This window comes from Oryza sativa, chromosome 1, assembly GCF_034140825.1.
Source record: "Oryza sativa Japonica Group chromosome 1, ASM3414082v1".
Taxonomy (NCBI): Eukaryota; Viridiplantae; Streptophyta; class Magnoliopsida; order Poales; family Poaceae; genus Oryza; species Oryza sativa.
The window spans coordinates 8,491,532-8,518,342 of record NC_089035.1 but is presented as its reverse complement, the minus strand read 5'-3'; the positions used below and the strand labels follow the sequence as shown (position 1 = coordinate 8,518,342).

Sequence of the window (26,811 nt, the reverse complement as noted above, 5' to 3'; positions counted from 1 at the left end):
GTATGAGTTAAGAATATTTGAGATGTTGTAGATCTTTAGCCATTTTTGTCAAGTCTCCTGAATGTGTAACATATCTGGTCATCGCCTTCAAGTGGTTTGACGGGCACATCTCAGGCTAAAGTTGATTGGCAGGCTAAAGGCCCAGCAATGTCTCCAATATTCTCCTCTCGAGGCGTCGGATGTTTCATTATGTTTGTTTGATGACTTGAATTATTCACTTCATCCCTCAACTATAATGAAAGGTCCGGAGAGCCTGCGACACGAGGCATCGGCGTTTGGGAGTTGTGGAGATCGCTAGTGCTGATGCTGTGTCTTCGGGAGTAGGAGCTTTGCTATGCGAGAGAACATAATAGATAATATCAGGCATGCCAAGCTGTTGGGCATTATATCTGTTGGGAATCTCTCCTCTCTGAATGTTTAAGTACTAATCACTAGCACTAACATAAACACTTGTATTTACTCGGTGGACACAAACACACAAGAACTGAACAAAACACACAGGCTTTTGGTTGATGTGGCCACTAGCTCACATCGTTTTCTTGTTTATATAGACTCAGTACATACAAAGAGATTACAATGGCCAAACCCACTCAGCCACAACTCACGCCATGCACACAGACGTGGGATGCCCATGCACTAAGTAACTAACTAATCCTACTTATTTGCCAAGAAATCCCAATACATGATTACCACTAATCGCAGCATATGCGGCTAATCACTAGCAACAACTAAATCTCATGTACAGCTAGGACCGATTCACTCGGCTCATACTGACCTTGTCTTGCTTGCAATTCGGCTACTTCTCGCAGCACTCCACATGCAGTTGAGCTTGGTCTTCATGAACGTTGTTTGCTCCATTCTCGCACCACCGCATCGCACGGCACGTCGGCATCTCGCCAATGAGCTGGAGCCAAACTAAATATGCAGTGACATATACTACATGTAAACAAAATAGAACCATGCATATATTCTAATTAATGACAAGATTAAACTCTATCAATATCTATACAGTATATATACCAGGATTGGGGCCCTCGTTTGGGCTGGGCCCTTGGCCGTCGCCCTTATGGCCCTGCTCTAGAGATGGCACTGCGTCCACACCTTCACCAAATTCGGCAAGCAGCGGAGCTCCCTCCTCGCCGTCAACCCGAGACAGCCACCTCTCCATCTCCGTCGTCGTCATCTCCTCGCTGCCTGAAGACCCCAAAACGTCGCTCCCATCACCATTGTCTCCCTCCGGCCGTTGTTCCTGCCAAGACGAACTGCTGCCCATCATCGTCGTCAAGTCCGCAGCACCGAGTCCTTTGTCATCCACCTCCTCGTCAAGCCCGAAGATCACCAGAGCCGCCTTCTCGCCGTCAATCCAAAGCATCGTCGCTATCTTGAGCTCACTGCCATCAAAACCTCGTCGCCAATCCCTCTGTCTCCGCTTCGTCGTCATCTTCATGGTGAGGATCCGCTTTCTAATCTCTCCCTCCTATTGTCCTCATCTTACTACGCTGTCGTGCCACTGTGTGTCGGTGACCTCCGGTCCCGTGCTGCCGATGTCGGTTGTCGTCTTCCTCCAGTGTACATTCACGTGTTTGTGCACGTGGTTTTACGCATAATTGTATAGTTGCAAAAATAATTTAACAATACGAAAATATCCACTTAAACAGAATATAACTTCGGATGTTCACTTCTTGGCCATACATACTCTAAATTGACATGTTCAAGTCTTTAATTTCAAGTTAAATCATGACGCACATATTTAGGTGCTTTTTATGTAATGTTTAGGTCCTTTACTTAGTGTTTTAGTCTTGTTTTGTTTAAGTCACTTTGATCCTACAACTGATAAGATGCATAAATTGAAGATCAAATAGTCGATGGGCCAATAAGCCGATATAGCAATGCTAGCTGATGCCGATACCATCCGATGTTGATAGGGTTTTGAACAATCGGCTATATGTCGTTGGACTCATTCAGATTACAATAGTTTCATGAGATTTTTGAAGGAATACTATTGATAGATTTTTTTTTTCCTTTTCCTACCATTCAGACCACAAAAACCAATCAAAGGAAAATCGCAGGAAGATTTCCTACACTGTTAATTCCATGGGAAAAGCACGGGGAAGAATCAATCCACTCCGACCCTTTTTTTGGTTTTCTTCGCGTTGGAACGAGGCAATCAAACACTATCAGTGAAGAACGGACTGAACTGGAGGTGCTTGCGTCAACGAATGAACTGACCTGAAGAACTTGAAAAACATGTGGAGGAGGCATCGAGGAGACTGGACGGCGCAGTCAGCGACGTCGAGGAGGCCGCGCGTGGAGGTCGACGGTGATGGGATTGAGGCTGGCGTCCGGCGTGGAGTGGATGTCGTGCTGGAGGTTGACGGCAGCGAGCTTGGCGCCGGAGTCAGAAAGGAGGAGAAAAAGGTTGTGTGGTGCTAAGGAAGCTGGGCAGCACTGTCATCGGCATCGAGGAGGCTGCGCCGCGAAGGCCGGTGGTGATGGGGATTGAAGCCAACGTCCAGCCTATAGTCGGAGTTGAGGGGAGGAAGCTAGGTGGCGCAGCCAAAGCGTTGTGGCCTGCTGTTGTTCGGCTCGTAAAGAAAACAACGGGAAAAGATGGGTGTCGGGGTTATCCGGATTATATTCATATTGTTCTATCTAGTTCTACTTGGACAAGGAAACACCTATGGGTATAAATAGAACACTAGAAGGAGAGGGAACATTCCACAAGACCAAGATCAACATAGACCAATACACAAGCCAACACACGCCAAGGCAAGCCACCGGATATCGATATTAGAGATAAGTCTAGACAAACCCAATATGATGTCTACGGAGGCCAACAAGAGGGATCTAGCACTATGTCTAATCTCGCCAAGTGCAGACTCGAGGAGGAAGACTACCCTGTAGTCGACTACGTGTTGGTTATCCATGCCGCCAAGTCGACGATAGCTAGATGGGTTATTCCAAATATTTTACTAGTATGATTATGACGAATAAGAGCAACACTGGATTCGGCCAACAGGAGTAGGGCTATTACCTGCTAGATAAGGGGTCCGAACCTGTATAAAAATTCTTGTCTCCATCTCTTTTATCTCAATCTGGCATATACCCTGGTACCAACAATCCCCATACTATGCAAAATACTGTAGTCGCGATATCGAACGTCGACGAAGAGTTTGTGCATTACTGTTTTTTCGGCTCGTCAAGAAAACAACGGGAAAAGAAGAGTTTATGCATTACTATTTTTATAGTTCGGCTCGGTGAGTTAGTGATATTTTCCACACTCATATTCCATTGTTTTCAATCCTCTGTTTTACCTATAAATTTTTTTCCTATTTTTATGATTTTTCTATCTTATGTTTTTTCTAGATTATTTTTGAAAACTTATGTGCCAAACTAATTTAATGATCTGGTGTGCTTTGGTCCCATATTTTCAGCTATATTAGATAGACCTATCATATAACATAAGCATATTCCACTCAATATGGTGAGCTACTTTAGTGATTTGGTGAAGGAATTTTATGATTCTTAATTGTTGCAATAAATGATTCAGTAATAAATTTGTTTTTTCATTGCAGACAAGAAGATCCGTTATTACAAGTGGTGGTGTGTTCACGCTCCTCATTATATGTTATGAGTGGTGGCGGGGATACATATTATGAAAAAAATATATCTCTTAATATTATTGCAAATAATTTTGATAACTACTTCTCCATAACCATCCTTCGGAGCTTTAAGATCCTCAGTATTGACAATGGTTGAGAAAACAATCTCCCATATCATGGCGGTTTGTAATTTTATAGCAATATTTTAAATATAATTTTTCCAAATTCATAAACTATATAAAATTACAAAACTAATAGTTAAATAATTTTAAAGCAGAAAAATAAATAATAAGACTACAAGATTGATAAGGAATATATAGATATAAGTGTTTATTGTAATCTCTCTCTATCTTTCCGTATGTTATGAACAACATTTTTTTTAATAGTTATATTATTTAGCTTACAAAAAAGATAATTATTTACCGCTTAGCACAAAACTTAAAGGAAGTAACGATAATTTTAGTAATAACATCAAATTATAAATAGGGTAACAAAAGAAGAAAAGCTTAGAGAAATTTTTACTAAAGTAACATTCGTTGAAAAAAGATTATTTGCAACTATAAGTAGTAAGAATATACCAACTATTTACAAATAAGTTGATGTCCAACAATATCATTGTCAACAATAACTGGTTTACTCATAAAATCTTACTTAATCTCTCAAAATATTAGACTGTTTATCTTTTTTAGTTTTGTATCAGCAGAATCACTGTATATTTTTGTTATTTATATTATTTAAAACATTTTGTTAAGAAAATCTAAATGCATTTAAAATAAAAAATTAATAATAGAGGGTTTCTTTTTATAAATCATATAGTTTCTTTAATATATTTTTTAAATATGCGTGATTTTATTATTTATTCTTTATACTTAATTTAAAATAATTTTTATTTTACATCAATAATAAACAACACACTAACCATCATCTCTCATATTTCAAAAGCGTTTAATAGCATTTTATATCTTAATGATATTTTAGGATTATATATTGTCATTGTAATGCATAATTTTTTGGTGTTGTTGCTGCAATTATCGCTAAATATATTCTTCTCATTTTCTCTTATTTCATAATTTTGTCAGACTCTTATTCCTTTGTCTTTCCTAATCAATTTTGAATATTCTTTGATTAGTCATTTTTACCTAGCAAGAGAGGGGTTTAAATTTATTTTGTTGATTGGCAAGAAAGGACTAGAAAGGGAGGGTCTTATATAGTTATGCTTATCTGTTGGATTTGGCTGATACAGCTTATGTTGATGGGATGCCATTTGGCAGTTTCATAAACGCGTAGTTAGGGATGCTTCTCTCCTCAACCTCAAAACCACATGATACCCTCAACCTCCTCGGTACGGCCTTGTGGGGAGGACGTAAATATATACGTTTGATGAAGCCCGCGTAAGCAGGGTATGCCCATATCAATTCAAGAGTATTCATATGTATACCAAATAATTTTGAAAACATAGGTATAACCTATGTGTATTTAAAAAAATTAAAAAGAGGCCTCAAACAGGCCAAGAAACAAGCATGCCAATCTTCATGGGGAAAAATTCATCTAAGGTCCCTTAACTTGTCAACGAATCCGATTTTCGTCCTTCAACCGGAAAACCAGATATAATGGGTCCCTCAACTGTTAAAATCGGTGCAAAATAAGTCCTAAGGCGGTTTTAACGGCGGTTTCAGCTAACGTGGCACCTACGTGGCTAATTTAACTTGGTCTTCATCTAACGTGGCACTTACGTGGCAATTTGATTTGGAAAATAATAAAAACCGTGGGCCCGCATACCAGTTACACAAAAATATTTTAAAAATGGTGGGGCCCACGTGGACCTAGGGATGGCAACGGGGCGGGGCGGGGCCGGGTTGGGCTGGAACGGCCCCACACCTGACCCCCGACTTCATCCCCCGCCCCCGGCCCCGATTGGAGATGCGGGGACAAATCTGGCCCCGTCCCCGATCCCTCCGGAGCCCCGCATTGGGTAGCATCTCCATCCAATCAACACAAAAATTATAAGACAATCATCAATTCGGCAAGAACAAATATTGTACATAATTAACACCATAAAAAATAAATAGCATCAAAAAATTCAGAAAGAAGCCAAGAACACATTGATCCATCATTCGATCCATGCGCACCTGTCCCCTCGCTGCTCACCGGACGCCGCGTCAGTCCCCTCGCCGGCTGCCACGCCTGTGCGCCACACCCTCGCCGACCGGCGTGCCCTCGCCACTCGACGGTGCCCTCACCGCGCCCGTGCGCCTGTGCTTCGTCGCCTCGTCGGCAGACCTGAGGGAGAGCCGGAGAGGGATATTGGAGAGGACAGGACTCGGAAGGCTGGAGGGGAGGGGAGAGGGCGACCGGTGCCGGCGAGATCCAGAGAAGTGCGCCGTGTGCTCGTGTGCCCTTGCCCCTAGCGCCGCCTCCGCCTGTGGGTGATGCGTACGGGAGCCGGGAGGGGAGTTGGGAAGACACTGGTGAGGATAAGGCTAGGGTTCCTTTTCATTTTATCTCTATTTTATTGGGTTGGGCTCTTTTGGGCCTCCTATGAGCTACATTTAAAGGGTTAATATACACCCCCCGGGGCCTCGCGGGTCACTCGCGGGTGAACTGTCTCCCCCGTCCCCTCCCCGCAAAAATGCGGAGCCCCGCCCCTGCCTCCCCCGCGGGTCAGAAACTTAACCCACCCTCGCCCTCGTAGGGTCGGGTCCCCGCAGGTGACTCGGCCCCGTGGGGGAAATTGCCATCCCTACATGGACCCCACATGTCATTCTCACCCCCTCCTTTCTTCCTCCTCTCTCCCATTTCCCCATGGGAGAGGGCGCGGAGAGCTCGTGAGAGTTGGGGAAAAGGTGAAGGGGAGAACGGGGAAGCTTTTTATAGAGCGGGGAGGCGGCGAGGAGGTCGGGATGAGGTAACAACGACCAGCGGAGTGGGGCATCGACGTGGGGTAGTGGTGGCTCGAGTTGGCGACAGTTTTTGCGGGAGAGTGGGGGAAGAGGGGCGAGAGATGTAGATGAGTGGAGGGGACTCGGTGCTATGTGATTTGGACGAGGATGTGGGCGGCAGCGCGCGTGAAGGGCATTGACGTGGGCGTCGACCATGTGACGGGGTGACGGGAGGTAGAAGAAGAAGCTGACAGGTGGGGCCCACAGCGAGATTGCTATTTGGCTATCAGTCACGCGCAGTGAGGGGGCGGCGGACGCGCCACGTGGGAGGAGGAGGGAGGAGCGGGTTTTCCGATTTTTTCTGGTTTTTTTTGGGTTTTTTTTCCTTTTTTTCCAATTTCTCTTCTGTTCTGGTTTTTTTTTAAGATGTATGAATACAAAGTTTGTATTAGTACGTATAGAAAGTTTGTATACGTGATGTATTTTCTAGTTTTTTTTATTATGTATGTATATAAATACATACATACATACATACATATATATATATATATATATATATATATATATATATATATATATATATATATATATATATATAGTAAATTTGTTGGGTGCTCCATGGTGCCCGGGCTCCATGATTCAAATTGTGTATATACCCAATTCAAATGAGTATAAAACTTTTTAAAATGTTTAGGTATTAACATTAACTACTTTACTAACTAGTTCAAAGCAAGTTTGAACTGAATTTAAACATGTTTTTATTAGAATTTGATTCTAGGTATATAGCATCCAAATATATAATTAGTTAGGTATGTAATATTGGATTGTGAAATAAAGTTAAATTTGAGTTGTTTTGTTTCTAGGTATAGGTATAAATCGAATACTTATAACTAGATATATACTCACAATTTGAAAAATTTAGGTTAGTTTGTGTATTTCATACCATGGTGCCCCATATGAGTGTCCTATATATATATATAGACACACACATATACACGTATGTGTGTATATATAGTATATACATATGATGTATATAGTACATATGAGGGAGACTAGAGGGGGGCGACTAACCGCGCGCGCGCGGCTGATCGCATATCAGCGCCCCTCGGGCCCACGGTCCCACCTTTCGGCGATAGGGAGAGAGGAAGGAGGCGGTGTGGACTTTGAGGGAGAGGGGGGGGCGAACGGGCCAAGGAGGCATGGGCTGTCGGAGGGAGAGGAGAGGGGCTCGGCCTGTGAGAGAAGAGATAAGGATGAGCGAGTGAGCTGAGGGAGGAAAGGCAGACTTGGGCCGGAAACAGCCCAAGAACAAGGAAGGAGAATTTTAGTTTGTTTTCTTTTTATTTAATTAATTAAATGAAGTTTGTTTTATTAAAATTACTTCTTGAGCTCTGAAAATTCATGAGAAATTTCAGAGAGTACTATAGGGCATGGAAAATAATATTACAAAAATATTTGTAGCCATGATTTTTAAAAGAGATTTTAATTCCCTCATTAATTATCTTAATTAATTGCAATAGAAAATCGGCGCGTGACAAACATGTCCATCAATTCATGATGGGATCTCACCAAGCATTCTCATTATATATCAACATTTGACTCTCTTTGATTTCTAATGTGTGAGGTATCATCTTTCTTGTCATCCATCCACAATCCTATCAGTTGATCCTTACATATGAGCCATCAACCTTATTGCTTGATGCCTGGACAAACTCACAGCAAAGATTAGTTCCAACAACCGTTGTCATTAATCACCAAAACTCCTCTCAAAAAAGGGTTAGAGGACTGACAGCGTGGGTGGTGATGCCTAACCAATGGCGTGGTGAGGGATTAATCGGCTGACAGCGTGGGGAGGGAGGGCAAGGGATAGAGAGAGATACAAGAATTATGAACTCATTTGCAAAAACTTTTTTACTGTATCATTTATTTATTATATTGTAAAAAAATTAATGATGTGCACTATATTTAACATTGACGCTAATGAGCACGGGACATGTCAGCGTTCGAGGGAACTTCTAAAAATCATAAAAATGAAATCTAACGAGACAATAAACTCTAAAAACTATTAGCTCTAATTTTTAAAAGTTATAAGGAGAATGAATAGAAAGAGTGATAGATGGAGCAAGCAATTAAAGGAGAGGTGACAAAGATGTAAGGGGTAGCAACTGACGTAAATTTTAAAAATTATAAATTAGAACATTAGGGAAAATAAATTTTGGTCTTTCAAAGTCTTAAAACAATGAGATAGCTATTTAACAAATTCTAAGTAAAATCATATTAAAAATAGATGATTTTGTATGGGTGCTAGGCGCATAATTTATTTATTATATTATAAACAAATAATGATACGCACTATCATTAACATCAACGCTAATGAGCGTGGGACATGACTTTATGAGCATCGGCGGGGGCGTTGCACGACTTACACAGACAACGCACGCGGGCCAATCTCTAGTCTCTACTAAGATGTTTTTGTCAGAATTATGGTATGTCATTCGTGTTTGAAACGGTTTTAATTTTATGTTTCGATTTTAATCTATATCTCTACTTAAAAACAAGAAATTCCCGTCTTCTGTAAAAAGGGAAAAAAAAGTCCGACTCAAAAAAGGTAAAAAAAAAAGTCCGAATTAACAAGCGATAAAAAAAAGCTTCCGTCGTCGTCAGTAAAAAAAAAAGAAAAAAATCATCTCTTGTCCGACTCATGTAGAAAAAGGAAAAAAAATCTCCCAGTAAAAAAAAGTCCGTTGTTTTTTTGGCACCAGTATTTTTTCTGTTGTTCTTTGCACGCAAAAGAGTTTTTTATGCGCACATGCTAAGGCTTTAGGTTTTTTTTTTGTCCCGTTTTATTAATCTGATCTGTCCACTGCGCGCCTCCTGGGCGCATTTAGTTTTTTTCGTCAATCTTTTTTGTCGCCAGTTTTTTCTTCCGTGCGCTTTTTCTTTTTCTCATCCGGTTTATAATCCCATCTGTTCGCCGCATGCCTTCCAAGGTGAACCCTAGCGCCGTGCCGCCGCCATATCGATCATGTGATTTCTCCTCCAATTTGATTGCAAAAACCGATTCCCCACTCCTCTCTCATCATTTTCTCCATGATTTTCCCTTCGATTCGTCTTTAATTGCCGGATTTAATATCTGCTTTACAGTTGCTAATGATGACGGCAATCTTCCCCGGTCATTTTTATCTCGAGTTTTACGCTCTGATTTTGGGGAAAACGGAAAGAGTACATCGAGGGGATATCGATCAAAAACCCTCGACCAATTTTGGCTAACCGAGAAAGATTCGGCTGGATTTGATGGGGATATTTGCTCCGGCAAACGTACGGGCACGGGCACGAGATTATCTTCGGGAGGTTGAAGATGATAGTCATATTTGGAAAGTTGAAGATGGTAGGGTCGAAGAGAAGCAAACCAAATGGAGGTATAGATGGCCATATGGCCCGAGGCCCACAGCCCGACCCAAGCACGGCACAGCCCGACTGGGTCGTGCCCGTGCTGGCCCGGCCCGACAGCCGGGCCATGCCTGGGCTACATCCTCGACACGATGGGTCGGCCCGGCATGGCCCGATCAAATAAAAAAATATAGGGACGCAAAATAGACTTATATAACCATATAAGGCAACCCAAAGAAAAGAGGAATACAAAATAGACTTATTTTCCAGCCATTTGAACACAGCCACAGAGTTGAGGGATGAAAAATAGACTTTTTATGTGGAGAAGCACGATGGACCATCGTGCCTTCGGGCCGGCCCGGCACGGCCCGAGTAGTATTGGGCCGTGTGTTTACGACCAAATTTAGTAAGATATGAACCAGGTTTGATGTTGGGATCGAGGCGGATTCAGCAAAGAGATGAATTCGAAGAACAGAGTATGCATCGGCTGGAATCTGCATCGGCTGATATGGATCGGACAGAGGACAGCCGATAGAGGTGATGCAGCCGATTCCAATGACGATGGTTTCAGAGCTGTTTCTAGAATCGATCAATATGCTTCATGAGGATTGCCACGATAGAGATAAAGCTATCAGATAGGCAATTGTATCTATTAATTAGGATGTCTCGTGTAATTTTCTTAGAGATAAGTTTGGGCAAAAGTCTGTCGCAAAGACTTATGATATCTTAGAGTTTGTTAGAGATAGGGGTCGTGTCCGGCAAGGACATATTTTGTATTTCGGGTATAAATAGAATCCGAACCCATGTAATCAATTAACAACAGTTCAATATAATATCGGCGCATCGCCACCCTTTTTTTTTGTTCTATTTCGACGAGTTCTTGCTTTCGGGTTGAGCTGCATCGATTCGATCTTTAACTAGAGGTAAGCTTGTCATGGCAGCTTGCGTTATCGGGATTAGTGCTTCCATCTTTACGACACTCTAATCTTGTTTAAGTAATTCGTCGAGTTATCATATACACATTGTAATCTTTGTTAGTTGCACTATATAACTTGTTATCGGCTGGTTCTTATCGTTAGGAAGTGACCGATAGTGTTATGTTTTGCTATTAATCTAGATTATATCATGTATTTATCATCTCTTATAGTTTTTATCATCTTGCCTAGATCTTATACTTATCTTTATGCTTGATGCTCATCGGTTGAGTTCGATCTATTAAGTAATATCTATAATTGTAACATCTGGCTTGCTTTATGATCATTGAGAGAGAGATAGCATCGGGGTTTCAGCTGATCTTACCTGATTTAGCTACTTTACGTCCTATATGCTTGATTGATATGCTAAATCCGCCCTTTATATTAAGATCTTATTGCATTAAAATATATTAGGCTTCTTGTTTGATATATTCTATCTGTAATATAGAGTGGTATCGGAGTATTAGCCGATACATGCTAGATCTATCTGATCGGCTATGCTATAAACGTTTATAATCTTTGTGTTAATGTATACTTCGATCTAAGTGATTTATACTGTCTCGGCATGACGACCGATCTATCCCAATCAATTGGTTTAAATATACATCAACAGAAGGATTATATATCGTTAATATCTACAACAGTTAATATCTACAACAGATCGAGTAGATTTAGTCTTATCTTATTTACTTATGACTGCTGATCGATCCCAATATGACATCGGCTCAAAGATAAATGATATGTCATCGGCAGCTAGCCGATTGGCTATCTTTTATGGATTTAACCGTGATTTTTCTTGTCTTTTTTTCTTGTTGATTGTAGGATCAAATCAACTGGCACGCTCACGAACCTAAAAGCAAGGTTTTGGACCTGCACGGAAGTTAAGCAGATCTTCCAGGCCAGTGTATGTTTTTCGCATCAACACCGTGCATGGGCCGTGTATGCCACTCGTGGACTGGCACGGCATGGCCCGCCGACTGTGGACTGGCACGGCATGGCCCACCGTGTCGGTCGGGCCGTGCCGGCCTGACTAGCCTTGGCCCAGGCACGGCCGGGCTTGGGTCATGACGTGCCAGGCGGCCCAGTCAGCTATCTATAAATGGAGGGAGGAGCGGACTAGCCTAGGGCTGAAAAAGAAGGAATGCTTTCGGCCGAAAACCCAGGAAATATTTTCATTAACTTTTTTTAATTATAATCTATAGCGATCCCAATGTTAAGATTTTTATTAACTTTTTCAATTATAGTGTATAGTAATCCCAATATTTCAATTTATTACTTAGCTCTTAATATATCACTACAAAAAGTCTTTACCCGTTGCAACGCACGGGCATCTTTTGTAGTATTATAAAAATTGAAAATGTTTTTGCTGTTATTTTTAGTACGTCATCTGTGTATGAGTCGATTTTTAAGTTCGTTTGCTTTTGGAAATACATATCCGTATTTAAGTCGGTTTTAACATCGTTCACTTTTGATAATACAGAAGGAATCATATAAGAAATCTGTTTAAAAAAACTCGCATGCTAACTAAGACGATCGGACTACTAACTGCACCTAATAATTTTCTAAAAATATATATATCCAAGCGAACTCTCACATTGAATTTCGTATTAACTAAACCATATAACAATAATAATAAGATTAAAATAAACTTCACTCGTCGCAACGCACAGGCATTTTTTTCTAGTAATAAAAAAATGTTAGGGACACGTAAAAAATGAAAAGGAAATCGGAATCCGATTGGGAGGCGAGTAGGCGACCGGCCGGCCTGATCGAGTTCGGAATCGGAATCTGAATCGGCGCGGTTGTACGTCTCGTGTGGACATATATATATACCACCTGTCCACCCGTCACCAGAAGACAAGCGTACGTGCGTCGAACTATGGCAATCCGCAAGCAATTAGTGCAAGTGCAACCGAAAAAGATCGAGATGTGGCAGTGGCAGCCTCCGCCTCTCCATCCAGGGGTCGTCACCATGGCGAAGCACAAGCTACAGTTGGAGGACCTGTCGCAGACGTGCCGGCGAGACCACTACTGCGTCAGGTGCGTCCACGCCTTCTGCTCCCACTGCTGCGATGACCACCACTTCGTCCCGCTCGGCTCCCACATCGTCATCCCCATCGCCGGTGTCGACGCCGCCACCGGCAAGCCCGTCATCCCCGCGCACTACCCTCGCCGCCCCGACCTGCCCATCACCGACTTCGTCATCGGTCTCATCAACGCCAACGACTTCGCCGAGGAGCACCCCAGGGACGCCTACTGCATGTACTGCTTCATGGCCTTCTCCACCGCGCTCTGCCACCACCACCACACCTGCGCCGCCGACTGCGTCCTCCGCATCGTCCGAAGCCACGACGGCCGCCACTGCGTCCGCTGCACCGGCGACGAGCCGTGGTTCCCTTACATGGAGAGCGTCCTGGGCGACCCCGTGGCTGTCGAGGAGGAGGAGGGCGACGACGGCGAGGTGGTGGCTGTGCTGCTGCTGCTGCCCGTGCTGAGGAGGAGCTCACCGACCGCGTGCGTACACTGCGGCGGCGAGGTGCCCAAACACATGCGCCGCTCGGTGCTCTGCTCGCCGGCCTGCGACGCGGCCCACCAACTGGAGGTCGCCCAGCGCAGGGAGCGCAGGGACGCCGTGCTCGCCGCGCGCCGCCTCGCCAAGCTGAACATCCATGCCGTTTGATCAATTCTTGTACTGTATTAGCGCTCATTGATTTGATCTCGTAATTCTCATATCTGTATGTTGACCCGTGTCTTTTTTTTTTCGACTCCCCGTGTCTATAAACTATTATTAGTAAATTACTTTCGTGCCGGCAATATCTTTTAATTCTTCTCTTGTGCATTGGGGTTGATTAACCGCCTAATGATGCAATTTTCATTTCACAAAGCTAAAGCTATTCATCTACAGGAACGTTTAGCAGGGCTATAGTTTCAGCTTTATCTCTTTTGAAGCTAAAACTCAACTAAACTGTTTCAGTTTTATCAAACAAGAAAGCGGAGTATAGTTATGCAAAGTTAAGTGTGCGATTTTACAGTTTAGTGTTTCCAATATTTATTATCGGCTTTCGATGGGTACCGATATGTTTCCGTCAGTATAGTTGGTTTCAGGTTTTCCGATATTTTCAATATCGTTTTCGTTTCTAGATTTACTATTTTCGATTCCGTTTTGAAAAAAAAATTATGGTCATGAAAATGGTTGAGACGTTTTCCGACCGTTTTCATCGCTACGTTACACCATGGGCCTGTCGTTGTCTAAAGAAGTATCACGATTCAAAGAATTCACACAAATTTTACTGTAAAAAAGTGGCCATGATATTTTATTTGGAGATTTTTAGTACCGTGGAATTCATGTCTGTAGTCGACATACAGACATGTACTAGACTCCACCAGATTTCGTTTACATCAGAAACTTGCTAAAGAACTCACAGATGTGTTCAGAAACCTCATCAGGCTTCTCCTGGTTGATGAAGTGGCCAACTCCCTCCAGGACAACCACATCCTCCAGATTCGGCACATTGGCTTTGAATCCACCCTTGTGAATGTAATCCTTCACACCTGGTGTGTTGTATGTGAGATCCAGGTCACCGACGATGAATTTTATCGGAACATTTATCAGAGCCCCAGTCCATGGTGCAGTCAGCTCCCAATCCCTGCAAGAACAATACATTTGGCTGACGATGAACGGCATGAACGAAGCAGTGAACGGGAAACCATGAGAGTGAGACATACAGGTCAATGCATCTGTAGTAGTTGAATCCTCCTGTGAACCCTGTTTTGCCGAATTTGTCAGCGTAGTAGGAAATGTCTTCCTCTGATAGCCATGGAGGGCAAGTACCATCTGAATCAATTGCATCAAAGAATGTCTTGTCCTGGGGTAGAATAATAGTTGCCGGTTTGCGCATTCCAAACACCATTTTAAACAGATGGTTTAAATCGAGTCGAGCAAATTCAGCTTCAGCCACTCCGGGTTTCTGCATATGCATCAAAATTCCTATAAGCGTAATCGTTTCCAACAAAAACATCAATAGCTGATGCTTCAGAATTCAGATCACTGCAGGCAGTGGTGGCCACAAGGATTTGAATTATGAATTTATGATTCAAATCCAAAATTTGAATTGACCGTCCAAATTTGAATTTCGACAGGTAACTGCACGCGTTCTTTCTGCCTTGCTCACCTGGAAGCGGCACACGTAGTGATCGTCCCCGCAGAGAACCCTGACGGCCTGGAGCACGCTCATCCGGGGATGCCTCGGCTGGTACTCCACGCTGAGGCTGACATGCGCCGTCACCAGGTCCGCCCGGAGCAGGCACAGCTGCCACGCCACGACGGCGCCCCAGTCGTGCCCCGCGACGAACACCTTGAGAGCACCAACCAAATCACCCTCGAGCAATCAAACAAACAATGGGGACTGATGCTGCTAATGCTACTAACTGCTAATAAGGATGGTAAACCGTAAACGTAAACCAACCTGGGGCCGGCCGAGGTCGGCGATGAGGGCGACGAGGTCGCCGACGAGGTGGAGGACGGTGTAGGAGTCCCTGCCCTGCGGCGCGTCGGAGTCGCCGTAGCCGCGGAGGTCGGGCGCCACGGCGCGGAACCCCCGCGCGGCGAGCGCGCGCATCTGGTGGCGCCACGAGTACCAGAGCTCCGGGAAGCCGTGCACGAGCAGCGCCACGGGCCCGCCCTCCGGTCCCGACTCCGCCACGTGCAGCCGCACCCCGCTCGCCACCTCCACCTCGCGGTGCCGCACCGCCGCCGCCGCCATCTCGTAGAGGGCTCCTCCTCGATCGATCGATCGATCGGCGCGCGCCGCGGCGAGCGTTTGAAAATCCAGCCCGTCCTCTGCCTGCTCTGCCTTTGTAGCCGCGCGCGCCGGCCGCTCGGCATCGGTGTGTCAGCCAGTTTGGGGGAGGCATCTGGTTGTACGGGGCGAAACCGGCCAGAGGCAGAGCCCCGTCGTGGTTTCCGCCGGCGCGACCGGCCGGTGGCTTGGGGTTCGGCATCTCCGCCGGGATTCTCCGTTTGCCGGCGCTGGCGCTCGGTTTCCTCCCGTGTAGGTGGTGCTCGACGTGGCCCCAGTATACAGCCAGGAATCGCTTAGGAGAGAATGGGACCACATGTCAGTGACAGTTTCTGCCGAGAATCCCATCCCAGATTGTGCTTCTAGTGCTTTTTACTCGCTCGGTAAAAAAAAGACCAACTTTTAATTACTCTCTCGGTTTCTAAATATTTGATGCCGTTGATTTTTTTAAATATGTTTGACCATTCGTCTTATTCAAAAAATTTAAGTAATTATTAATTCTTTTCCTGTCATTTGATTCATTGTTAAATATACTTATATGTATATATATAGTTTTATATATTTCACAAAAATTTTTTGAATAAGACGAACGGTCAAACATATGCTAAAAAGTCAATGGTGTCAAATATTTAGAAACAGAGGGAGTATAAATCTGAGCATAGCTTTAAATTTATAGATTTTAGAAAATTCAGAAGTTAATTTTTTTCTGGAACGGAGAGTATAGTTCTAAGTGGAGAAAATATCAGCTCTTTAGAATAAACAATGCAACCAAAATAATTTGTGAGTAAAATTTTTATATATTATCTATATAATTAACGATTAATAATCAATACTACGATGGAAAAAAAACCTAAAATCAACTCCAAAATTACATTCTGAAAATTTAAATTTTGACTATAGTTAATAAGCTAAGAGGTAAATGAGAAGGTCAGCGTATGGAACCCTGGTGATGTCTTACGTTTATTATTCTGTGCTATATTTCACATGAAATAATACATTACTAGTTTTAAATGGACATAACACAATTCAATTTGAGTTGAAATTAATCCCAGCAAATTCAGGATTCCTTCAAATTTTCTGGAATATTTAGCTTCCCCAACGAAAAAAAAAAACTTATAACATCACATAGCTTTATAGGAGCCTAGGAGAGCCATTCTTCAATCTTCATCGCCTTTAGTCCACAATCCAAACTGGTTATGACACACTATCGGCCATGTGAACAGAAACTGCTTGATTTTGAAATTCACAATATATTTGGAAGATATCAGTACTGGCATAATGGTTCTAGTTTTTACAGTACAATTAGCAAGCAGGCTCCAAGAGATTTTGCACATATCAGAACTTGCTAAAGAACCCGCAAATATGGTCGGAGACCTCATCAGGCTTCTCCTGGTTGATGAAATGGGCAACACCCTCCATGATAACCACATCTTCGAGATTTGGCACACATGCCTTTAGACCACCCTTGTGGATGTAATCTTTTACACCTGGAATGTTGTACGTAAGGTCCTGATCTCCAACGATGAATTTTGTCGGAACTTTTATTGGAACTCCAGTCCATGGTGCAGTCAGCTCCCAGTTCCTGCATGAACAGAAAACTACTGAGGGTGACATCATAAATGACTAAAATAGCTCAGGTAAAAGCCTTCTTTCATTTTAAATTCTTGAAGACACCGGCACCAATGGAAATGTAGTTCAGCCATATATATCAAATTTACTGTTGTTTGAAAAGAACATGTTTCAGTGGAGTTAGAGCCAGCATTTCGAATGACTTTCCCTGTACAATGCTAAACAATATCATGTTGCTTTCCTCACTTAACAGCAATGAAGGATGAATAAAACAATGAACTGTATAACCAAGAGAATTACAAGTCTATGCATCTGTAGTAGTTCAATCCTCCAGTAAATCCAGTCTTCTCAAATTTCTCGGCATAGTAGGAAATGTCTTCTTCTGACAGCCATGCAGGGCAAGTACCATCTGAATCAATTGAGTCAAATAAAGTCTTGCCTGGGGGTATAATCAGAGGTGCTGCCTTGCGCATTCCATAGAATTTCTTCAAGAGACACTTTATATCACCTCTACCAAATTCAGCTTCGGCCACTCCAGGTTTCTGCACACATAATTCGGTAATTTGTAAGCATAATTATTTCCAACAAACAAAATATAAAACGATGTTAGGATGACAGATTGTTATCAAGGATAAACAGCTGATTAAAACTCCAGATACCCTTTCCCTCTGAATAAACAGTATGGACTGCTGTATTCAATATCCAAAAGGGTAAAGAGAATGTCAAGATAAGGCTATTAATATCTGAGACAGGAGTCATCAATGTTCTTCAAGATCGACTATACTCTCATGCTTCTGAATAAACTATTTATAGCTCCACATAAAAAAAGAATAGTTATAGCTCTCCAAGCAGGAGTTACTGTTATGTTAAGCTCGGCATAATATTGGAATTTAGAGCTACCAAGCATATTACCCAATAGGATCATGAGAAGAACATAGTTCAAAGGATGGCCAGTCTTCAGAGAACAACATGGTTACTTCGAAGCAATAATTCTTTGGACCCTTAAGAACCCAGTAACTTGGCAATGCAATAGGGATACATTCCGATTTCCCTACCTAGGATGTTGAGGTCATTCAACATTCGTTGTAATTAACTAATCTATTCGTTGTAATCTATTTCAATTGAGCAAAGAATTCAAATCTAACCCTTCTGAAGTCTCAATAGTCAAGAACACCTACAACTACAAGTAATGGGGTTTTTTTTTGGAAATACTCAAAAGGATTGCTCACCTTTGTATTAAGAGGAATAAAATTTACAGGAATGACCAAACAAAGATGAGAGGGAGGGGGCGGGGAGAAAAGGAAGGGAAAAAAAAAGAAGGAAATGGAAAACAAGGACTTGAGCCTACTCTCATGCAGTCATGCTCACAACGTGACGACCTAGCAACCAAGAATGCTACTACCTCCGTTTCAAGTTATAAGACTTTCTAGCATTGCCCACATTCATATATATGTTAATGAATCTTGGCACATATATATGTCTAGATTTATTAACATATATATGAATGTGGGCAATGCCAGAAAGTCTTATAACTTGAAACGGAGGAAGTATCTAGGAAGCGCGGGCGACGAGGGATGAGCAAGCTGCCAGAGGGCGTCCTCTTGCGCCATAGCTGCAACAACGTCAGCCAGGACTGTGTGCAATTGTTGAAAACGCCGCTGTTCTTCTCCTTCCAAATGGACCAAGCGCCAAGGGTCACGACTGTGTCGAACCCGCGACAGCACTCCCTCTGAACCTTGAGCAGACTGGAGCAGAGCCGCTCGTGGAAGGCCGCTGCTCCAGAAGGGAAGCATTGGGGGAAGGCCGCTGCAGACAGCGATGTAGTGGTCATCCCCGGAAGGCCGCTGCGCACAAGCGTCACCGACAAACACTCGCCTAATTGTCCTAACAAAGATTGTAAAATCGTTCCAGCAGACAGCAGCTGTTCACCACTTTTAAGTTGCGTGGAACAACAACCATCAATGTTGCTAGGACAGAAGAACATAGCTTCATAATTGCTCTGATTTTTCTACTACGAGTACTAACTTGCAACCCAACCCATCAATCTTAATTGCTAGGGGACCTCAATAATTTCATTGTTCTGCCTGCGTCGTACAAAAATTCAGAAAAGGGATTAAATGGTTGCTGTTCACCTGGAAGAAGCAGATGTAGTGGCCGTCCCCGCACACGGCCCTGAGGGTTTGTACGGGGCTCCTCGTGGGGTTCCGCGGGTGGTACTCGACGCTGAGGGCGACGAACGCCGTGACGAGGTCGGGGCGGAGCAGGCACAGTTGCCACGCCACGGCGGCGCCCCAGTCGTGCGCCGCCACGAACACCCGGGGCTGGCCGACGTCGGCGATGAGCGCGACGAGGTCGCCCACGAGGTGGAGCACGGTGTAGGAGTCCCGGCCCGGCGGGGCGTCGGAGTCGCCGTAGCCGCGGAGGTCGGGCGCCACGGCGCGGAACCCCCGCGCGGCGAGGGCGCGCATCTGGTGGCGCCACGAGTACCAGAGCTCCGGGAAGCCGTGGACGAGCAGCACGGCGGGCCCGTCCTCCGGGCCCGCCTCCGCCACGTGCAGGCGCACCCCGCTTGCCACCTCCACCGTCCGGTGCCTCACCTCCGCCGCCGCCATGTCGCGCGCTCGCTACCACGGCGGTGGTTGGGCACCTCACCTGGCCGAGTAGTAGACGACTAGTAGGAGAGTAGAGTAGTAGCGGGGAGCTTTGCGTTCCGAGGATTTGGGCGGTGTGGGTCGCATGACTCGCGCTCTGCTGCCGCTTGCTTGGTTGCTTTGCTCAATGCTCGAGAGAATATCGGGTGCTACCGTGCTACCAACGTCAGAAAATACATCCAAAAAGTTGCAAAAAAATGTAAAAAAAAATCAGAGATGTGTAGCTCTAAGACATGTAGCATCACACAAAAAAATCAGTTTAAAATATGATGTAGGAGAAAAATAATAATAAATTTGTGCTCCAACAGTGTTCAAGCATGTCACTTTACCAATCAACTGTGATTTATCTTTTTTTCCCTACCTACATAGTATTTTGATTTGATTTTTTTTATATTTTTTAATATTTTTCATACCTACACATCTCCGAATTTTTTCATATTTCTTTTGCAACTTTTTGGATGTATTTTTTAACATTGATAGTACAGTAGCACTTGATATTCTTCTCTCCTCAAGGCTCGTAGACCCAAAAGTCAGAAACTCCTGGACATATATATCGTTTTGGGAAGGGGTGAGGGTGGTACGAAAATTTTCTGACCACGCCGATAACTTTCTGTAAACTAATATCATAATAATATTTTTATCGACTATTATTGTTTCTAAAAAAATAGTTTTTCTCAATTCTGTTACATTGAAGTTAATACTAGATAGTTAAATTCAAAACTATGAAATTTTCCGACTGTTTTCATAGAAATAATAAAATAATGATATTGTTTCCGACCATTTTTATCCCAGTTTGGATATTCTTACGATCTTTGAGATATAGTTCTAATCACGCATTTATACCTTTTCATAATTAGGTAACTACAAGATTGCCTCATTCAGTTTTACGCGGAGCTATATAATGCATGTGGAGTTAGACTTAATATACAACTCTAATTTTTTATATTCATACCATTATATGTAGGGGTATATTTGATTTTATATACCACACTTAGCTTCTATTTTTCTATTAGGTCTGGATTTGCTTAAATTTTATATACAACTCACAGCTTCTATTTCTATTTATTTAATTATGTTTTGTATACAATTATATCAATCAATATGTATCATTGTAGTTTGGACTTACCATAATTTAATTCTTAAGATCTTTTTTTTCTTTTTATTTGATTAATGTGATAATTTCTAGCCTTCAGAATTAATGCGGTGCTTACTTTCAAAGCTATTTTTAATAATATACTACTTTCGTTTCTCATATTATATGTCACTTCTATAGAAAAATATATTAGCATTTCCAATATGAAACAAATATATTATCAAAATATATTCAATGTTATATTTAATGAAACTAATTCGATCTATAACAACGTTTGATTAGAAAAAATTAAAGTAAGTTATAATATGAATCGGAGGAAGTAATAGATAGATAGTGTTACGAAACTTATCTCCCGAAAAAATCGGATTTGTAGTGACCGTGAGGTCGGCGCCGTGATCATGATGGTCATAGTACCCTCCTGCCTCCTCCTTTTATTCTTCACTATCCTTAGGGATGAAGTAGGCTTATACAAAATATATAAATATACATGTATGTATTCTTATAGCACTCTATTCTATCATGGGTATAAATACAGTAGAGGGGTTGAGGGAAAAGTTAACCTGTAACAGAGAGAAGACAGCAATAAAAGTTTATAGCCCCTCCACTTTTGTGTTCCGTGTATTCGTGTGTGTGTTTGTGTTCTATTGTTGACAACGTGAACAATGTAGATAGATACGGTAATATCATGGTATTGGAAAAGGTGCTTTTTACCACAAGAAATCCATACCTTCGGTTATTGTATATTTAATCCAAATATTTCTATCAAAGTAGCAGCTTTCAAGACAACAACATGCAACTGTACCCGACCTCCTCATTGCAACGTGTTACACGGTGATATTGTTCCGGTGTGGTCGCTGTCGCGCCGAGATCCCGCAGTACTACCTTTGTCCCAAAAATAAGTGCAGCCATGAGAATCCGTGTCTAACGTTTGACCATCCGTCTTATTTAAAAAATTTATGAGAAAATTAAAATAAATTAGTCACATACAAAGTACTATTTATATTTTATCATCTAATAACAATAAAAATATTAATCATAAAAAAAATTACAAATAAGATGAACGGTTAAACGTGACACATGAACAGTGCAAAACTGCACTTATTTTGGGACGGAGGGAATACGAGTGTACTACAGACCAGGTTCGACATTTGGGACTGAAATTAATTTGGGAGATTTCGGTCATTTCTAACCCCTTCAATACGATATTATTTCGGCCAAAACTTCTAGTATTTTTTTAATTTTGGTAATATTTGTTCAAATTTAACTAAATTTTATTCCAAAGTTCGAATATCGGCACCGCTCGATACAAACACACGGTAAACGAAAAGTTGAACCCTGCGAGAGACTGGTCGGTTTGCACTGCGGCACCGCCCCTCCAGTCAGTCTCGCGCCTTCGAGTTATGCTAAGGACGCGGTGTCACGTTCCTAAATAGCGGGAAATGTATATCTTCGTAAAATTTTTAAATGCATATATGCAAGATCGAGGATAACAATGTATATTTTAAAATTTAATTGTCTATTACATTGCTCTTGATCGTTTCAGTCGGCTGTGGGTTCCATAGTTTAGCTAAATATGGATAATACACCGTACGACATAAAAAATAATTTGTGAGTAATATATGTATATATATATATATATATATATATATATATATATATGTATATGTATATATATATACATATATGTGTGTGTTCTCTTACGACTTAAATATCAATACTGGAAAATAAACTTTGATAAAAAAATTAAAATCAATTTTAAATTTAAATTTTGGAAGCAAGTAATGCTGTATACAGGAAACAATGAGACGTCTCCTGCTGCCTACAGCTATAACAGTCAGTTTGTTCCACTCACGCAAAGTGAGGTACTGAGGTGAGGTGATCTCGCCATCTCGCTAGCTACCTCCGTCGATCTCTGAAAAATTTGGAGAGAGAAAGACCTATTAGTGTTACTCTGGTCAAGAGAACACAGAATTTTGCATTGGAAAAGAAAAGAGAGAAATATAAAAGAGGGTATGTTTAGTTCACACTAAAATTAAAAGTTTGGTTAAAATTTGAACCGATCAAAGCAGTAGACTGTACGCATGCATTGACTCAAAAAACATGCGAAGGTTCACGGTGCTCATGAATGACCGGCAAGCGTGTTGCCACATTGAACAATTCAAGTCAACTAGTCAAGCATGTTTTGGCGGAAGTTATGTCATTTCTGCAAGCACGCATGTAAATTTTGCTAGAATTTCATAGGAAACAAAAGCTCTGCATAGGTGGGATTGACCAGAATTTTTAAGCTCCAAATTAACATGTCTGTAGAGTGTAGAAATATAATACTACTATCTCCGTTTTTTAATACATGACGCCGTTGATTTTTTTATAAACGTTTGACCACTCGTCTTATGTAAATTTTTTGTGCAAATATAAAATATTGTAAGTCATACTTAAAAACATTTAATAAATCAGATCATAATAAAAAAAATAATGATTATATAAATTTTTTTAATAAAATAAATGATCAAATATATCTTAAAAAATCAGCGACGCTATATATTAAAAACAAAGGGAATATCATTTATAAAGTAAGTGTATACATGTTCGCTCCTCTTGTAGTACGTACTCCCTCTCTTTCTCCGTTATCTAGATTTATCCATTAATCAATAAATATATATATTTTGTATATATGTCTAGATTTATTAATATTTATATAAATTTAGGTAATGCTAGAAAGTATTACATCGTGTAACGGAGGAAGCAGTGATTATTGACATTGCTTCTCCATCTTTGCAATCTTGGTAAGATGTAACGGTCTGAACGGATCTAATGTACTACCATGCATAGATCACGAATGCGTCGAATGTCTCATGCGTGACAAAATTTTCCGGCCATTTTAACTACCGCCGATGAATTTTTCCTAGGAGACCTGATCAAGTCCACGGACACCATGCTCGCCTCGCCGGGGAGTAGGTAGCTCGGTTGGGCATTGAGGGATTTGAGTCAAACAGTAAATTGAAAAGAAAGTTTAACTTCAAACCGAAAGTAATTAATCACACGAAAGGAAACCGGTTTTGCAGTAACCGGATGTACAATTGATTGTACACAGAGCAACATGAATTCCTGTTTAATTTCTTACACTTTTCACAATGCAAAGCAAGGTGCTGCAAAGAAGGTTCCGTTTCATTAAAATTCTGAATGAGTACGCCGTTCGTGAGTAACTGCCAGTTTTTTTTTTTTTTGAGTTGTCAAGCTTTGACCAATGGTATCAATTTAAATATGCAACAATAAAACAGTGTCATTAGATAGCGATCAAATATACCTTTTTCCAATATCTTTTGCAGAACAACGTCGGTTTCTTATGTTGCTTGGCTCTGTTCTTTTTAGATTATCGTAACAGATTATTTACTCTACGCTTCAAAAAAATTCATTTTCTAAAGAAACTTTCTTCTACTATATTATTTAGATTATCGTTTTAAGCTGTTTTATAAATCTATTTTCTAAACATTTGATTTATTTATGTAACTAAGTAGATAATCTATCATAATATTTCGTTGAATAATCCAAAAGGAACAGAGTTAGTAAGTCGAAGCCGGGATGGCATGAATATAATACAAGAAATTAAGAAAAAGGTATGGCGTCAAGTTTCAGCAGCTAGCGTATAATCGATGAACGGAGGTAGCATGCATCCTAGTAGCACATCTGTTCGATATCTTGATGAGAAGACGAGATGGAGAAGAGAACTCGGCTACGTTGTCCATTCATTTCACGGCCTGCCCATCATTAGTCCATGCCCGTGTCACACCGAGACAGAGAAGACAGGGTTTCACAGTTGCGAAAAAGCAGAACATCCATGATCGATCCAGATTCAAAGGCACCTGGTTCCTCAAAAAAAGATTCAAAGGCACCTTGTCCCCTCTGGCTAAATTTTTAGTGTCATCAAGGAGAATTTGCTGGTTGTGCTTACAATAGGTTCACTGAGCGACGAAAGCCGGTTTTCGTGTTTTTTCGATGCGGCTCGAAATTAATTTTCGGTTAGAATTTGAAATGCTTTTGGAATCTAAATGCCAAACAGTAATTTTAATCTAAATTTAATCAGAATTTATTGAAAACTGTGATACCGACATGGCTCGAAATTTAATGGTCAATTGGTATGGTAAACCCTACTACCTTACGTATAAAGCTCTGGATCATAACTTCTCTAAATAAAAATTCTTTTTATCTAAATATATAATGTTATTGTCTTTATTCTGTTAAACCTATTTAGGTGTATTTTTGTCTAGAGATAGCAGACTTTCTATCCTAACATCAAAATACACAGCGATCAATGTTACACACTAAATATACACAACAAAGTAAAACAATATCATATATTAAAATACAAAGGCAATACTTTATAAAATAACATCTCACATAAGCGGATCTAACACGAGTTAAGTAGAGAACCTCATCCGGCAAAAACCATGAACGAACAGAACAATGCTTAAAGGAGTCAATTCAATTAAGAGAAAAAAAACTCAATTTATCATGTTCACAATAGGCCATGGAAAATGACGTGCAATATCAAAAGATTTTATAGTCGGCCGCCGTGCCATCCACAATTCCTCAGGTTGAACTGATAATCATCCAAAGGTTCCCCATCCTTCTCACTAATCTGCTTTCCTCCTGCCTTGGGTTTCACGTCGCCGTTGCCGCCGGTCTCTCCCATCCGACAAATAGATTGTTAATTACTCTTACCACTTGCTCAAATCAAAAGCCCAACCTGTCAAGCTCTTACTTAAATCAAAATTAACCCACGATGCTGTCCCAAACTACCTAAGAGTTTCAGATGTACTCCAACTGATAAATATTATCGAAAATTCTAAAAATAAATAAACACGTTACTTTCATTAGTATTATACGTTCATGTAAAATTTTATTTTCAAACAAAATTGCTGTAGTAGAGAAAGAAGAGTATCAGTGGTATTACTATTAGAGCCTGTTTAATTCCCAATTAAAAATTTTTACGCTGTCACATCGAATGTTTGTATATATATAGAGTATTAAATGTAGACAAAAAATATATAAAATTACATAGTTCGCCATGAAATTGCGAGACGAATCTTTTAAGCCTAATTGCGCCATGATTTAACAATATGATGCTACAGTAAATATTTGCTAATGACAGATTAATTAGGCTTAATAAATTCATCTCGCATATTCCTGGCGGGATCTGTAATTTGTTTTGTTATTAGGCTACATTTAATACTTTTAAATATGTGTCCGCATATCCGATGTGACATGTAGGGGCAAATTTTTTTCTAACTAAATAGACCCTTAGTTGATTTACAAATTCCACGTGCACCGAAGTGGGCGTAGCTCAAAAGTTGTGTGGTAGAATCAATCCACTCAGGTTCAAATACATACTCGATATGAGTATTCACATTTACAGTTATTTATTCTTTCAGTGATAGATAGCGTATCCATGGACAACGAGACGACTCATAGGGGGTTGGATGTATGTGTTTTTTTTATATTTATGTATGTTTATTCATTTAGTGGTAGACATATGTAGTCGATAGTGAGACGACTCATATGGGTCGAATGCACATATGTGTTCATAGAGATGAGTGATACGACTTATAGAGCTGTTTAATTTTTCAGTGGTAGACAACATATATATATACAGGTAATAAGGCAATTCATAGAGATCGGATGTGTATGTATTTATAGGGGTAAGTGAGAAGACTCATGGATATCGATCTGCGGGTGTATTCATAGGGGTGAGCGACCGCACGTTTGAGGGTGTGTACAGTGTACTGCGTTGTAAAAGAAAAATCCACGTGCACAGTTAACAGCTCAATTAATTAATCGCCCACACCGAAGCGCGCAC

The 26,811-nt window shown here is 41.4% G+C and overlaps 2 protein-coding genes across 2 annotated transcripts; both read right to left on the bottom strand.

The window, feature by feature from the left end:
* Window positions 1-14,130: 14,130 nt before the first annotated feature.
* Window positions 14,131-15,920, bottom strand: LOC4327715 (uncharacterized). The gene is made up of 4 exons (XM_015766725.3): window positions 15,312-15,920; window positions 15,018-15,200; window positions 14,572-14,813; window positions 14,131-14,492 (listed from the first exon to the last, which is right to left on the bottom strand). The coding sequence occupies exons 1-4, from the start codon at window positions 15,606-15,608 to the stop codon at window positions 14,240-14,242; spliced, it is 975 nt and encodes a 324-aa protein (XP_015622211.1). The 5' UTR covers window positions 15,609-15,920; the 3' UTR covers window positions 14,131-14,239.
* Window positions 15,921-16,860: 940 nt separating this feature from the next.
* LOC4327714 (uncharacterized) lies at window positions 16,861-19,875 on the bottom strand. The gene is made up of 3 exons (XM_015766726.3): window positions 19,346-19,875; window positions 17,514-17,755; window positions 16,861-17,226 (listed from the first exon to the last, which is right to left on the bottom strand). Exons 1-3 carry the CDS (start codon window positions 19,823-19,825, stop codon window positions 16,980-16,982), a joined length of 969 nt encoding a protein of 322 aa, XP_015622212.1. The 5' UTR covers window positions 19,826-19,875; the 3' UTR covers window positions 16,861-16,979.
* Window positions 19,876-26,811: the final 6,936 nt, after the last annotated feature.